The 16,089-nt window shown below is 37.1% G+C and overlaps 1 protein-coding gene across 4 annotated transcripts in view; it reads right to left on the reverse strand.

Annotated features, from left to right (window-relative positions):
- Positions 1–16,089, reverse strand: part of LOC306854201 (serine/threonine-protein kinase DCLK1-like) — a gene marked incomplete at both ends in the record, with an annotated part of 41,420 nt that overhangs the window by 23,730 nt on the left and 1,601 nt on the right. For all 4 annotated transcript variants that reach the window (XM_079392028.1, XM_079392027.1, XM_079392026.1 and 1 more), the window contains one exon: positions 14,385–14,731. In XM_079392028.1, coding sequence (XP_079248154.1) covers positions 14,385–14,731 — 347 coding nt within the window. The remainder of the gene's footprint in view (positions 1–14,384; positions 14,732–16,089) is intronic.

The following is a 16,089-nucleotide window of genomic DNA, read 5'->3' on the forward strand; positions in this document are numbered from 1 at the left end:
GATTACGTAATCTAGATTACATATAATCAGCTACTACCCAGCACTGCAAATATTATGTGTGATTCTCTCTCTGTGTGTGTGTTTGTGTGTTACATCTCAAAACATGAATAATGGTACTGATAGCACAAACTAGGCCTGGATGTATTGGATAATTTATAGTCTTTCGCACTGTGCTACACTGAGTCTTATGCTATCACAGTTTTAGATCACCTGTGTGGGGGTTGTCTCCCATTTCACCAGGAAGGATTTTTCTCAGGAAATACATTAGCATATTTGCTAGAAATAGTCTGTAAATAAAAATAAAATATAAATGCAGTCATTATTTACTCACACTCTTGTAATTCCAAACCCATATGCTGTTATTTTGTTCTGTGGTATACAAAAGGAGGATTCTGAAGAACATTCACATAGTTCTTTTTCATTCTGCTGTCCATAGTGAATTTAGGCTAACTAAAAAGCAGTATAATATGCTTTAAAAGCAGCAATACATTAAATAGACAAATATTAGACATATATTTAAACTATTATTCAGTGATTACCTTGACAGCAACACTCAAAACAAATATGGCACCCTTACTCTTAAAGGGGTCTTGAACAAAGCAAGAGTGACCACGTAATAAAAACAGTCACTCACACTTTGTAGCAACATTACTGTCGGATATATAGTTGGCACAGCATCGTCTTTTAGCTTCAGTATTTCTGAAAATCATGTGTTGAATTGTGTTGAATCAGAAGGAAGGCAATGCAAAGACTGTTTTTCCACAATTTGACACTGAACGGTGTTTTGTTGTCTTCAGAGTTATCTTTATCATTTGGTTTCTGTGTAGACTTGCGTTTGCCTCTCTCATTATTTACACTAAATTATTTAAATTGGTGGGTGGGGCTAAACAGGCAGCGATGTAGAAGCAGGCGTTGATCATCTTCTGTGGAGGCGGTGTTTAGCCGCACTATTACGTCATAAAGTGGCACATTTCACAAGCTGATGTTTTGGCAGGTTGGCTTCAATATAAGCTGTTTTTAGACAAATGAGAAAGATTAGAGTTCTGAAACTTCAACTTTGAGTCAAACAATCAAGGGAATTTTGATTTCTCAGTTCATGACCCCTATAAGGTCTCACCTCATCTACAATACTTTATGTGCTACTGTAAGACTTAGAGGCCGAGCAATTACAGTTCAAACAAAGCCAGATTTTCCTACAGCAGACATCTTCTGTGCATTATCATATGCAACAAAGCAAAATAATACTTAGGTTTTCCTAAAATGAGCCAGTACAATATGGATAATTTCCCTGCCATAGAACTGAACCAGATGTACATATTCAGTAGTGCAGGAAAGGCAAGCCAAACACGGTAAGATGGAGCGGCAGGGGGTACATTGATTTCCTCTCAGCCTGGACTCAGTGACACAGCAGCGCAGGCCGCCACATGTCCCAGCAATAACCCACAGAGCATCGATCTGGACAGACTCCCGCTGTTAATACTCGGAAGCTTTCATCGGGCAAACGCAGCCAGCCTGTGCTCACCGATGCCATTCAGGAGCTCTTAAACACAGGTTAGAAACACATGGGCAAGACTGTGGTGGTGAATCACAGACTGGTAAATCTACAAATTATTAGTAGGCATTATTTTTTATAAAATCTTAATTAAAAAAAGGAAAAGTCTGACATGGTTTATTCGATTAAAGAATTTTACTGTTAAATATCAATAAGTGACTATGTTTAAGTGGGGAGCAATTGCACTGACAAAAGACCATAAGCAAATGATATCTAATGTATGATATCTACACCATCAAAATACTTCCTGTGTTGGGTAAAAGCATCCTGGAGAACTATAATTTATTATTGACAGGTTTATGAGGTGGATTAGAGTTAACCTTGAACTGCTTCTGCATGATAGTGTTTTCAGAAGATGGGAAATCAAAACTCCAGAAAAGTTTGCAATCCTTCAGGTGACACTTGTGGTACTTTCCTACAGCAGTTACTTTAGTACCATTCATTGATATACTAATATTTTTCATTAGATTTTATTTTGAAATTTTCTGTTCATTTCACTTTCATTTTACGTAGTTTTAGTCATGTTGTTGTGTTTTTATGTCTATACAATGTTTATTAATTCATATTTAGTCATTTTAATTTTTTTCCATTACCTTTTATTTGACCCTCTAACTCTAGCACTCTCTATTCTAATTTTATTTTATCTATCTGTCTTCTTTTTATTTAAAAAAAAAAACCACACATACACATTTGACCCTATATCAATTGCATATTTATTCTCTAACTGCTAGCTTTCATTGTAAAGCTAACATTAGCTTTCTTTTTTCTATTCTATCTACTTGTTTCTTATAAAAAAAATACTACTACTTTATATGCACAAACAAAAACCTTTCTAGGCTAATAATAATAGCACTTGCATGTTGTTGCTCTTTTGTTGGTTTTGATTACTTCTAATGTTCTCATTTGTAAGTTGCTTTGGATAAAAGCGTCTGCTAAATGTAAATGTAATTTTTTTTAATGTTTTTTTTTCTCCAAAATTTTAGTCTTAGTTAACAACAATAACCCTGACCTATAGACTACAGAGGACTTCTTTTCAAGAATACCACTGTTATGTTCAGCTCTAACATGAATGTATAATTATTTGAATGATTCAGTAATTAAAAATCACAGAAATGCACTGGTCAAAAGGTGTGAAATAAGTGCTTTAAACAAAACAAAGTACAGTACAAACAAAACTGATTAATAATGCCAATATAGATTAATTTATGTCATTTTTTCTGTTTTATTTTCGAAATGGCAGCACTGTTTGGACTGAAAGGACTCTTTGTGTTTCGCAGTGATTGCAAGAGGTGACCTTTCATGAGGAAATTGAACTGCCTATTGAAGTTACATAAGTCCAGCAGTGGCAGATAATGAGTAATGACTCGCTCCATAAATGCAAGTCAGCGTGTTGCAGTGTTACTCACACACTGGAGCCAGTGAAGTGTCAGGACGGATTGCACTGTATAATGACATGGCTTACAGACCTTGACATGGCTTACAGACCTGACCAGATCTCCGTTCTGACAGCATTCAACCCAACGGATCAGTGTTAGGCTGGTCAGGTTCAACAGCACCCATTGCTAGTAGATGGTGTAACTATTTTCATATTTGATTATATTATTAGTTCTGGGATTTAAGAGAATTAAAATAATGTCATGTAATTTGGTGAATTTTGGGTGTTTTAAGTTTTTAACAGTTGTGCAGCACTTTGTTTGCCAAAAAGAAAAGGAATTGTAACATTTTTCTTTGATTAATCTACATTTCAAAAGATTAATTCAATTGATAATGTTTATGCCTTAATTTTTTACCATCGTTTTTGTAAGGGATAATCAACGGCTAGACGTGCATTAAAGGATTTTAAATGCATGACGTGGAGGCAAAGAACTGCCCGACACAAAGCGGAGGGTGGCTGCCTCTACTTAGTCATTTGCCATGTTATAGACAAGTTAAAACTAGTATTGCTCTTTGCAGCGCAATATTTGACCGAATGGGGTAAAAATTACAATTATTTTAGTGAGTTAAGGCTTGTTAGCTCAGCATTCTGTCTGCTTCAAATCAGACAGAGATTAAAGAGTGTGGTAAGATCACATTTATTTGAATGAATTATAGCGTGTATTTCAATTAATTATTGATCGAGAGAGAGAGAGAGAGAGAGAGAGAGAGAGAGACGACAGTTGTGTGTGTTACCTGTCTGCGTGTCTCTCTCTACAAACAATTACTTCAAAAACAGCCATTTTACCTTCGTTGCTGAGGAATATAATGTGGCTATCTATTATCTACGCTGCTTTATTCATAAAAATCGTGGGGAAGCATTGACAACCAGTTTATGTGTGTGTGCAGCGCAATCTGCGATCTTCGAACTCACTCTCTCTCTCTCTCGCGCTCTCTCTCCGTGTGTGTGTGTGTGTGTGAGAGTGATGTGTGTTGGTTAGTGTGCATCAATTAATGCGCTGCTTTAATTGATGCACACTAACCAATGCACATCACTCATCGCTGTTTGCGTCCAGTGGATACTCTCCAAAATGGTGCTACTGTGACACGGAGGAGACGCGGAGGAGACGAATTGTTGAATGAAGTCGTTATTTTGTTTTCTTTGCGTACAAAAAGTATTCTCGTAGCTTTATACAATTACGGTGACGTAATTTTGACGTATCATCGTTTTTGAAAATGTCTTTCATACTTCTCTGGGCCTTGACAGTGCTGTTTTCTTGGCAGTCAATGGGACAGTCACAAGCCTCCCATTTTTCATCCAAAATATCCGTGTGTTCCGAAGATGAGGAGATTAATGACAAAATTTTAATTTTGGGGTGGAGTAACCCTTTAAATTATAAATCCAGAAAAAAATTAAACAAAAAAAACATACAACTTGTGATAGGCATCATATGGCTTTATTACTGTAATAATAATAAAAAAAAAAAAATCAATCAATAAATCAATAAATTGTTAAAGTTTTATGAATTCCATTGAGTATACATGCCTTTAAATTTATCTTCAACATTAAAATGGAATCCAGAAAAAATTAAAATGCAAAGCACAGAATTTGGGGGAAATAAAACAGATTTTTGGAAAAATTTAATATATTTCATAGAGACAAAATTTCAATAAATTGTTGTTAAATTGTATATAGTTTCATGATTTCAATAAATTAGACATGCTTTTTGGTTACTAAAATTAAAAGTTACCTAAAATTAAAACAGTATCCAGAAATATCAAAAACAGGAAAAAATTAATTTAGGAAAAATAAAATGGAATTTGAAAAAAAAAAAAAAAAATTATGGATTTCATAGTGGTCCTCGGCCAAGTTGAGAAATGCCACACCTCGGCCGAGGGCAATTACTGTATGTAGCCCTAGTGTTCTTTACAAGCAGGACATCCCATGGGTAAATGCCTTACTCAACCCCTCCAGAATCAAAGAAGCTTAAGCGGAAACTGACACAAGCAGAAAGAAGATCACAGAAGAAACATTCCTCCCATCCCACACAGTCGCTGCTCAGCCCTTATGAGCATGACCGCCTGTGGAAATCACATCCGTGTGGAAGCTAATATGTGAATGAAAGCTCTCTTAGACTTTAAGCTAATATTTATGGCACAGACGACTGGAGACACATGCCACCCGTGGGAATTAGAGGGGAAATGCCTGTCTGTCTGTCCTCAGGCTGTCTCACATGATAAGAATAAACTTACATGAAGAAGCCAGTGACACCACCACAAAAGACTTCAAAGAATGGTAGATTATGATTATAACTAGAGATCACTTCACTGTACAGTGAATGAACAGTTATTAGTGTTAGGAACACTTAACCCAAATGCAGGGAGTGGTGTTACTCATCATCAAGCGATTTCTGAAAAATGCTTATCAATAGATAAACAAACCAATAAACACCCGAATACATTTCAAAGCTTGCATCAGTCGCTCTGAGAGAACTTCCTCTCAGAAGAGGGTTAGGTAGGGGCAGGAAGCAATTTCATGTATCATTTATAAGAGCAAAATTGAAAGCAAAATGTCCATTTTGCTAAGAGATTTCACAGTAACTGTTCCTAGATGGTCCAATCTTCTGAGTTTCCACTGTAAGAAATATCTAAAGGCACTTTTCAAAGTGCTGATTCACTATAAATCAAATGCCTTGCACTTCCTTCTAAACATTAAAATGGAATTTACTGAATCATGTAGATATATAGCAAACATTTTTGTCTGTTCATCTGCCACAGTAATATACTTGAGTTATCTTTATTTGAAAGCTTTTCTCAGGAAATATTGAATTATGGGATTAATTGGGATTAGTTTGCTTAATTAATCAGCATATAATGTAATACATTAAATTACATTAATCAATTGACAGCCCTACTAATAAACTTGTCATAAACATTAATGTAGACTGTGTAACAACGCTGAGCAGTGACTGTATTCATATCAAACCTAATAAAACAGTTTTGGAAAATGTAGGATCACAATGCATCGATCCAGAAATCTATTTCCGCAGCACATCATCACCAGCTACAGCAATGCTTTGAGGGGTGCAGTAAATGTTTCTCTAACAGAAAATAAACAGCCATGCATAATGGAGCCTCGCGTGAGAGGCCTGTTTGATTGCAATCCTGAGCATCCATGATCCCAGCCCCGCCTGTAACATCACCACTACTGCACCCCTCCTGCTGCAGAGGCTGTTCCTAAGCAACCACCCCCAGCAACCGGATTGTCATGAAAACCAAAAAGAGGGAAATCAAGGAGAGGGGAGAGGCCCTTCGCATACTTGGGATGTGAGAAATTGGGGGATATTCCAAGCTAGAAATATCTGTTTGCACAACGTTCAGCCTTAAATTGTGACTTCTGTTTTAGTAAATTATTTTTAATGGCCTGTATAAATAATATATCATTTGTAGTACATTCCATGCAAAAATCTAAAAATCTGGACAGTGGACAGTAAATCCAATATATAAATAATACAATTATATGCACTGAACCATTAAAATAGATAGATAGATAGATAGATAGATAGATAGATAGATAGATAGATAGATAGATAGATAGATAGATAGATAGATAGATAGATAGAGCAGCTGTAGTGACAACAATGTCTCATAAGCAGTGCAGGTGTTGTGTAGTTGGATTTAAAAGTCAACATAAGAGTCTTCTACAGTGCCCCAGTAGTGCACAACACAAGGAAATCTCCACAACACAACAGATACAAGCCACAACACAACGAAATTAGCACAACACAATGGAAACAAGCCATAACACAGCGAAATTAAAACAACACAACAAAATCAGTCCAATGCATTGTGTTGTGGAGATTTCTTTGTGTTGTGGAGATTTTGTTGTGTTGTGCACTACTGGGCCAGTGCCACCATAGTCTTCATTTTCTCCTGACATCAGAGCCACTGAGGATGCAGTGGATTAGTTTTGTTTTGATACACACCCCAAAAAAAACAAAAAAACAGAAGAGAGGGACGGGGATGAGGAGAGATCCACCAAAATGGGTCGTTGTAAACAGAACTGTTTTTGACAAGGTAAAAACAGGTGTTGTTTTACACAAGGAGAAAAATAATAATAAAAATGAGCATTAAAAATGGTCACTGAATTACTATCCGTCACTATGGGATGTCACATCCCAAATTCTCCATCAGTTTGTTTACTAGGCGATAGTGTTGTCACGATACTGGAATTTCTAACTTCGATACGATACCTTGAAAAATATCGATACTCGATACCATTTTCGATACCACGGAGAAAAAAACTGCCACAATATTAAGGGGGTAATTTTTTTAATTTAAAGATAAATGTAACAAGTCGAGAACATGCGGTATATTTTACATGAACAAAAAAATGTCTTGAGGTACTACATTTGTTGATTTATTTATTAATCTTAGTTAATGTTAATGAAATGTTAATTGAAACTAACGTTTACTAATACATGTACTAATTAAAATCCAAAGTTCTATTTGTTGATATTCTCATTTGCTTCATAACCAAAATATTTCCAGATATAGGGCCCTATGAAATCTGTTTTATTTTTCCACAAATTCCGTTTTATTTTTTTCTACATTCAATTTTTTCCATTTTAATTTTTCTGGATTCCCTTTTTTTTTTCGTTTGAATTTTTCTGGACTCTTTTTTTTTTTTTTTTAATGGTCAAATTAAATGATATTAATCTAAAAGCATGTCTAATTCATTAAAATCATGAAAATTATACAATTTAACATTTAATTTATTAAAAGTGTAACAAAAATGACACGTTTAGGGCCGTATGAAATGTTTTGTTTTTTTCTCACCTTATGTTTTATTGTTACCAAATTCTGTGTTTTAGCATGGCTATTATTTGAATGCATACAAACTATTTTTATTTATTCTTACAGTAGCCTTATGAAATGTTTCCCCCCTCAGAAATTCTGTGTTGTGTATTTAAATTTTACTGGATATCAGATGAAGGCATAAAACAATTTTAATTAATTTATATTTGAATTAATGAAAATTAAACATTTACATTTTTGGCAAATGAAGGGGATTTACTATTAAAATTAAAATATTTTGTGATTATTTCTTTTAAAAAAATTAACAGTAGTAGTAAGTAGTAGTATTATGTACATTCTACTAAATAATAGTAATATAGCCTATTTCTGGCACACGGTCTTTAATAGGTTAAACCGAACTTTTATTTTGACGGGTTGCCGTGAATACTTTTAAAGTTCTGTGTGTGTATGATATGACGCTAGTTTTACTCAAATTAAATGGTAAAATGCTCGTAAAGTGACTTTCAGATCAGTTCTGGAGATATTGTTGATGTATTTATGTCCTCATTGAGACGGCAGACGCTGAAATCACCGCGAGCGCCACATTAGTAAACGCAACCGCACGTGCAGCACATTCACACAGAGACGCGCAAAACATGCAGGATTCATATTTAAATCGACTTTTGCAGCTTAATATTTACAGATACTAGTCCATATCGCGATTTGATTTAAGTGTAATGACCTACTTTTGATTAATTCATCCAAACTTTGACAAATATCGTGACATTCCGCGTTAAACTGTAAATTCCGTTTTTATGACTGGATTCCGTGGCGTTCTCTGCATCGCGGAGATCATAGATCCCTACAGATAGCGCTCCTGCTGTGTTCTTTAACAACCAGAGCAGTCATCTTTCTATTCACTTCACTTTTGCTATTTAACCAGAGCGAAGTAGACGAGTGCGGTCACGTGTGGTGCTTGTCCACGCGCCTTTGGAGAGAAGTGAAAGTGACAGCTCCGCTAGTATCGGTGTATCGATACTTCGGGAAATTAATATTGGTACCGTTCAGATATTTCAGTATCGATATTTATCGAAATATCGATATTTTTGACAACACTACTAGGCGATATATCCATAATCAATTTAGACAATATAAACAGTCAGTTACTCCTGATAGCGCTAGCTATCGCCAAGAAAACTATCCTCATGAACTGGAAATCAAGAAAATCCATACATATTGCATCCTGGAAAAATCTACTAACTGATTATATCTCAATGGAAAATCTATCTAGTAGGGAGGGGTGCTCCGATCACTGATTGCCGATCACAGAAAGCAGTATCTGCCGATCCGATCACCGATACCGATCTTTTTAAAGCCATCTTTTTATCATGTAGAATTATTTATAGTGATACTCCAATCAGTATTTTTTTATTTTATTTATTTATTCAGTGCCTAAATTTCATTTTTGAAAATGGGGGGAATTCCCAATTACGTATTTCTGGTGGTTGTGGTGGTATCACTTCTCTGTAGACTGTATTTGTGGTAAAACTGCTGCCCTAAGCCATGTTATTTCCTGGATGTCAGATTTTCTAATTTGATGCCATTTTGTTTAATTATAGGCTACTCTGCCATCTGTATTTGCTAAGTAGGCTAGCTTTTAGTAGGGTCATTCACTCAGAACGCATTTTTCATTTCACTGCGTACTTTTTCATTGTATTTCAAAGTAAATGCAAGTAAATTCTTTGAATTTGAATGCTGCGCTCTAGTCTTTTATAGCAGATTCTCCGCGCATAAGACATCATTCTAAAACACGGCACTAAGAAAAAAAAAACTTCCACTGACCTGTCTCGCGACCAAAACAAATGTGTGAACCCAGTATTCTAATAGTTGTAGTAGTAGCGCGGGCAGGTTTGTTTACGGTCCGACAAATACGTGAATGGGCCACATATGTTTTTATTTTTATTTTATTTTGTGCTACGTCATCGCCCCCTTTCATTACCTCAGCCGCCCCCTCATCAGTGCTGCGCTGGCGCCGGCTCTGGTCTATTTACACTAAGTGGAAATAGCCCGCCTTGTTGGCAAAGGCTATTTACACTAACTCCACCCACCAACGCATAGTCAACAACAAAAAAAACGCTAGTTTTTTATCAGTTTCAGTGGGTGTTTCTCACTCGTACTGGAAAGTGAAGCTGTGGGCTCTTTGATCGCCCCCTGGTGGCTGGCTGCAGTACAGGTCATAAACCCCGCCCTCTCCATGTAAACGAATGGGACTTGAGTCATCACAAAAAAATTAATTACACTTCCAATACAATTTTCCAAAATATGATTTTGGTCATTTAAGGTAGTTGTTATCACGCTGATATATGTTAAATTGTTCATTTTTGTGGTAAGTTTGATTTTAACTAGTAATTTGATGCTATAAAAACAGGGCGTGTCGTTATGGTTGATTGGGTCTGTGGGAGTTTGGGCGGGAGTTTGATTCTGCGGCTCCACCTCATGACACTACTGCGCAGACTCTGGCTCCAAACGAAGCTCTACTGCGCAGACTCGGGCTCCAAACGAAGCTCTACTGCGCAGACTCGTGCTCCAAACAGAGCTCTACTGCGCAGACTCGGGCTCCAAACGAAGCTCTACTGCGCAGACTCGGGCTCCAAACGAAGCTCTACTGCGCAGACTCGGGCTCCAAACGAAGCTCTACTGCGCAGACTCGGGCTCCAAACGAAGCTCTACTGCGCAGACTCGGGCTCCAAACGAAGCTCTACTGCGCAGACTCGGGCTCCAAATGTTTGGAGCTCTACTGCGCAGACTCGGGCTCCAAATGTTTGGAGCTCTACTGCGCAGACTCTGGCTCCAAACGAAGCTCTGCTGCGCAGACTCGGGCTCCAAACGAAGCTCTGCTGCGCAGACTCGGGCTCCAAATGAAGCTCTACTGCGCAGACTCGGGCTCCAAACGAAGCTCTACTGCGCAGACTCTGGCTCCAAACGAAGCTCTACTGCGCAGACTCGTGCTCCAAACGAAGCTCTACTGCGCAGACTCGGGCTCCAAACGAAGCTCTACTACGCAGACTCGGGCTCCAAACGAAGCTCTACTGCGCAGACTCGGGCTCCAAACGAAGCTCTACTGCGCAGACTCTGGCTCCAAACGAAGCTCTACTGCGCAGACTCGTGCTCCAAACGAAGCTCTACTGCGCAGACTCGGGCTCCAAACGAAGCTCTACTGCGCAGACTCTGGCTCCAAACGAAGCTCTGCTGCGCAGACTCGGGCTCCAAATGACGTCATTTACTCACGATGGCAGCGGCCATACTGAGATGTTTTGGCTTCACTTTTCTATAGTGGAAGGAAGCGGAGACGCGTCGTCCATCTTTTTTTTACAGTCTATGAGTTTCAGTGGCAGAGATGGTAAGGCAGCGTGCTATTTGGCGCGATCGACCCGAGTTCGTGTCTGCCTTTTGCCAAACTTTTTTTCTTCCTTTTCAAATCTCATATTGCATCAGAAAGGCATTTATTTTCAATAAAAATTAAGGAAATAATCAAAAAGTTGAAAATAAAAGTATCGGGTAGGTGTAGGGGGGGCTTTATTGTCCCAATAAGATGGCATCCATTTAATAATTTGAAGTAAAATGATCATTTACACTCAATACGATATTATTCTGTGCTGTTTTATAATGTACTACAATACTCAGGTGCAGATAATTGCCACTATTTGCAATAAGTAGTATAAATAGCAGAAAATATATTTTAGAATCTATAGCTATTTGCACTTAGTGTAAATAGCATCTGCCTTAATTGTATGTGTGTAATTACTACATTTTCGTGTCGTTCATATTTACCGTGAATAATGCGCTGTCACTTTAATTCAGTGCGTGCAGTACAGCAAAGATAGACGATCTCTGCACTACCGGACCGCAACCTAAGTGCAAATAGCATATTTTTTTAGCGATAGATACTATTTACACTAAGTGCAAATAGCGATGGATGCTATTTACAATAAGTTGCAAATAGCAATGGATTATATTTACACCAAGTGAAAATAGCAGTATTTTTTAATGATATACTATTTACACTAAGTGAAAATAGCTACAGATTATATTTAAAATAGCAAGATTTTCTATTTATACTACTTATTGCAAATAGTAACAATTATCTGTAACTCAATATTGTAGTACATAGCAATAATAACGTAATGAATGTAAATTATAGTTTTAATTCAAATTATTAAATGGATGCCACCTTATTATGGACAATAAAGCCGTCCCTACACCTACCCTAACCCTACCTGATACTTTTATTTTCAACTTTTTTATTGAAAATAAATGCCTTTCTGATGCAATATGAGATTTGAAAAGGGAGAAAAAAAGTTTGGCAAAAGGCGGGCTCGAAAAGCATGCACCACCACCTATACACCACTGAAACTGATGCTAAACAAGCGTCTTTTTTTAGTGTTGACTAACCCAATCACACGTTAGTGGGCAGAGTTAGTGCAAATAACCTTTGCCAACAAGGCAAATAGACACTCGTTATAATTATTTCACCCGCGCCAGACAGAGACTGAGACAGTGCTGCTGCATGTCGTGCCAAACCTTTCATGGCACACGCGTCATCAGCTAGATATCGTTTTTTTTTAGAGACCGTCGATCAAACATCCCAAAGCGATTATCGGCCGATAATGATCGGTACCCGATCAATTGGAGCACCCCTACTATCTAGTTCATCTCATAAAACAGTAGAATTACACCCCTTCTGGTCATCTCTCCTTACCCTCCAGCAGTCATAAATATGTTGACGTTCTTTGTCTGAGACCAATAAAAAAAAAAATTAATAAATAAATACACACATATACAGGGTAAGTGTGCCGTGTGGGTGGGTTGGGTCTCTGGCCTAGGCTGCACCATACGTCTCTCTGTTTTAATGCATCACAAAGTAGCTGAGACATATACATGACAAAAACGAAAAAACATATAGGGCAAGTGGGCCGTGTGGGTGGGCCGGGTCTCTAACCTGGGCTGCACTACACGTCTCACTATTTTTAATGCATCACAAACTAGACATATACACATCTACACATTAAAAACATAATTAAGTAGATAATAAATAAATAAATATTTAAAGATAAATATATAAAGATATATAAGTGTGGCATGTAGGTAGTGGCTGGGGATGGCTGATGTTTGGGGAGATGTGGGGGGGTGGGGGGCTTTGGGCACTGTTGCCCAGCAGCATCCTTCCCTGGCACCCCCATTGGGGCGTGACATGGGCTGGGGAATTAAGTTCTGATACGTTGTAGCCACGGTGGGATCGGAGGCACCCCCCAATTATTAAACATTTATTAATTTATAATTCAATACTAATATTATTATTTTTACTTGCCCTCTTCATTGTCCTCCACCCTTTCCCAGTTTTGATTAAATCATTATTATTATTATCATTATGATTCATATTATTATGGTTATTATTATTGCTAATAACATTTGTTGTCTCTATTATTATTATTTATCTTTATTTATTTATTATTTTATATCTGTTATCAATCTATTAAGATACTATTTCAGTTGTATGCTTTCTTCCCCAACTCTAGACACAATGACATACACAAAAACACATTTACACGCACACACACACACACACACACACACACACACACACACACACACACACACTCACACTCACACTCACACTCACACACACAATCACACTCACAGACATATGAATGCAATTACAGTAGTTAGACTTGTAATGTTGGCTATCAGTATATATGTTTGTTTGTCCAAGTGATTCTACATTTTGACATATGTAAATATTGTCACCTTCTTTATTTGCATTAAAAAAATGGTCCCTGAAATAAGCTGAATTTAAGAAAACTTTAATAAAAATAAATTAAAGCTAAATAGAAGTATTACAAAATAAGAAACGTACTATATAAATATATCAATGTATTGCTCATTCAAAATCTTAATACTAAAACAGTATAACACTGAACCAGAATAACAACCACAAGCATTCCTCATACATGCATACCAAACTATCTACTCAAACCACACCAAAATTCTCTTTTATAAATAGAATTTGATCACAGCATTAAATAAATGTTTTGTTGTTACATTCTGAAGCAGAGAGCACCTCATCTACTTTATGTTTGTTTGAAAGTAAAGTTTCAAAGTAGTCCCAGCGATTAACTTACAGTACAGCTCATTTTTGGCTCATTACCACCAACTTCTTCTAACACAAACAAGTACAGCTCTAGCAACTCTAAATATGGTTTCACCAAATAACTGAGCAAAAAAGCAGGGCACTGAAGAGGGAGAGAGTGAGGAACAGACTGACCTCTTTGAGATGATGACGCATGAGCAACCTCACCTTTAGAGAAACCAGGGCGTTCAAAAACATCTTGTTTGACTAACTAGGTAACAGTCAGGAGACTTAACTTTGCTTTATTTAAATCTGAATTGTGTAATTTCTGCACCACAAACATCTCTGATCCACGGGCTTCTGACAAATAAAGACTGCTTATTTAGTGAGTCCACTGATCTATGCAAATAGTTTTTGCAACCAAACAATAGTATCCTTATTACTGCATCCAACAACACAAAAGTTCATTTATCTATAAATGGCCACTGTACCTACCATTTTACCATCCACTGTATAAAGCCTCTTGACCGCTCCAGAGTCCAGTTTGATGGCATCTGTGATATCCGTGAGAACCTGCTCAAACGAGTGGGCCGTCTTCTTGTTGAGAAGGATACGCACGGCTTTCCGAGGCTTTACCCCACTGCGGATTATGGTCACCAGTTTGGGTCGGATGAAATCCTTGTTATCTTTGATTTCCATAGAATCAGCCTTGGTGCTGGCCAGAGAGCTGGGCGCTCGTGCCGATGCCGCGGTCCTGATGTTGACTGACCAGTTGGGGTTGACGTTCTTAGTGTATTCCAGATTCTTGTAAGGCTCAATTGATCCACATACATAACTCTCCCCTGTGATACAAAATAATATGAGAAATAACCAGTGAGTGTCTCAAAATCTTTTTGAACTGGCTTTGTAAATTGGTTCAAACAATTTATGAATTTGACTGATTCGGTTCTCACTAATAATTTTTCATAAAACGTTCATAAAACGAGTCTGAGATTCATTGATTCATCTTTTCTTTTTTTTTAACCATTTTTTAAAAAGTTTTAATGACTCATTTACGATTTATGAATCATCCAGTTTGGTTTTATGAACTGGTTCAAACATTTCAATAAAACTATTTGACTCAAAACAAAGAGTTCATAATTTCACTATTAATTGCACTGTTAAGTTTTTCAGTTATTTTCAGTTCCCCAGAAGAAAGAAAGTCAGGGTTTGGAACAGCATGAAGGGTAGAAGAAAAATAAATAAAAAATTTTTTGGTGAACTATTAATTTAATGAGGCTTTCCTACAACTTCAGAGAACATCTTGTAATCTAAAGGTCATTGCACACTGAGTCAGAAATTTTCGTCTGAAATTTTCACGTTAAAAATAAATACAACCTCACTCACGTTGTGTCAATCACGTTCACACAGTGCCTCTGAAACTTTCGTCTGTCATAAAAAAATTCAGATCAGGTTCGATTTTCTGCGTTTTCGCATCCGTAGCATTTTGATAGGAAAGGACGAATACAAAAAAAAAAAAAAAAAAAAAACATACAAGATTTCACACTCAGTGTGCAAGGACCTTAAAAATGGCTTTCCATGTTTATTATCATATGAGAACACATAAATTTGCCCACATGTGAGTTTAAGACAGTCAATGGACATAAAAGCTCCTTATAATAGTCCATAATGACGGAGAGGTCACAGAGTCAAGGTTAAGTGCATGGCTGAGACTGAAATCACCTCCATCTCACTCATTAGCATTTATTCTACCCCTGGCAGCACTGAGAATTAATGAATGAATGGGTGTTTTACATAAAAAGGCACCACTGAGATGCCGCTGCTACAATTTAAAAATCAAATCAGAGTCATTTAACACATAATTCAAGGACAAACTTAGATGTAATGATTTCAGTTCTCGGGTTTGATTTATTGGTCAACACTGAGAGGAAGGGAGTGGTATAGAGATGCAGAAGCTGTTAAATATTCATGAGCATTTTAAAATGACTACTGGTTTAAATCACAGGGCTCTCTGATATCAGCTCACAGACAATACAAGCTTGATCCTTGTTCAGTACTACAAACCACATGCTCTGTTTCAGATATGAAACATGACTAATGCAACAACTTTCCACATAGTAGATTCTCTGATTGGTGTACACACAGAGATATTATGTGCTTATTTTCACACTCTGGGCAAAAAGGATGTCCAAGAAAACAG

Source organism: Barbus barbus (genome assembly GCF_936440315.1).
Source record: "Barbus barbus genome assembly, chromosome: 34".
In the NCBI taxonomy this organism is placed as follows: Eukaryota; Metazoa; Chordata; class Actinopteri; order Cypriniformes; family Cyprinidae; genus Barbus; species Barbus barbus.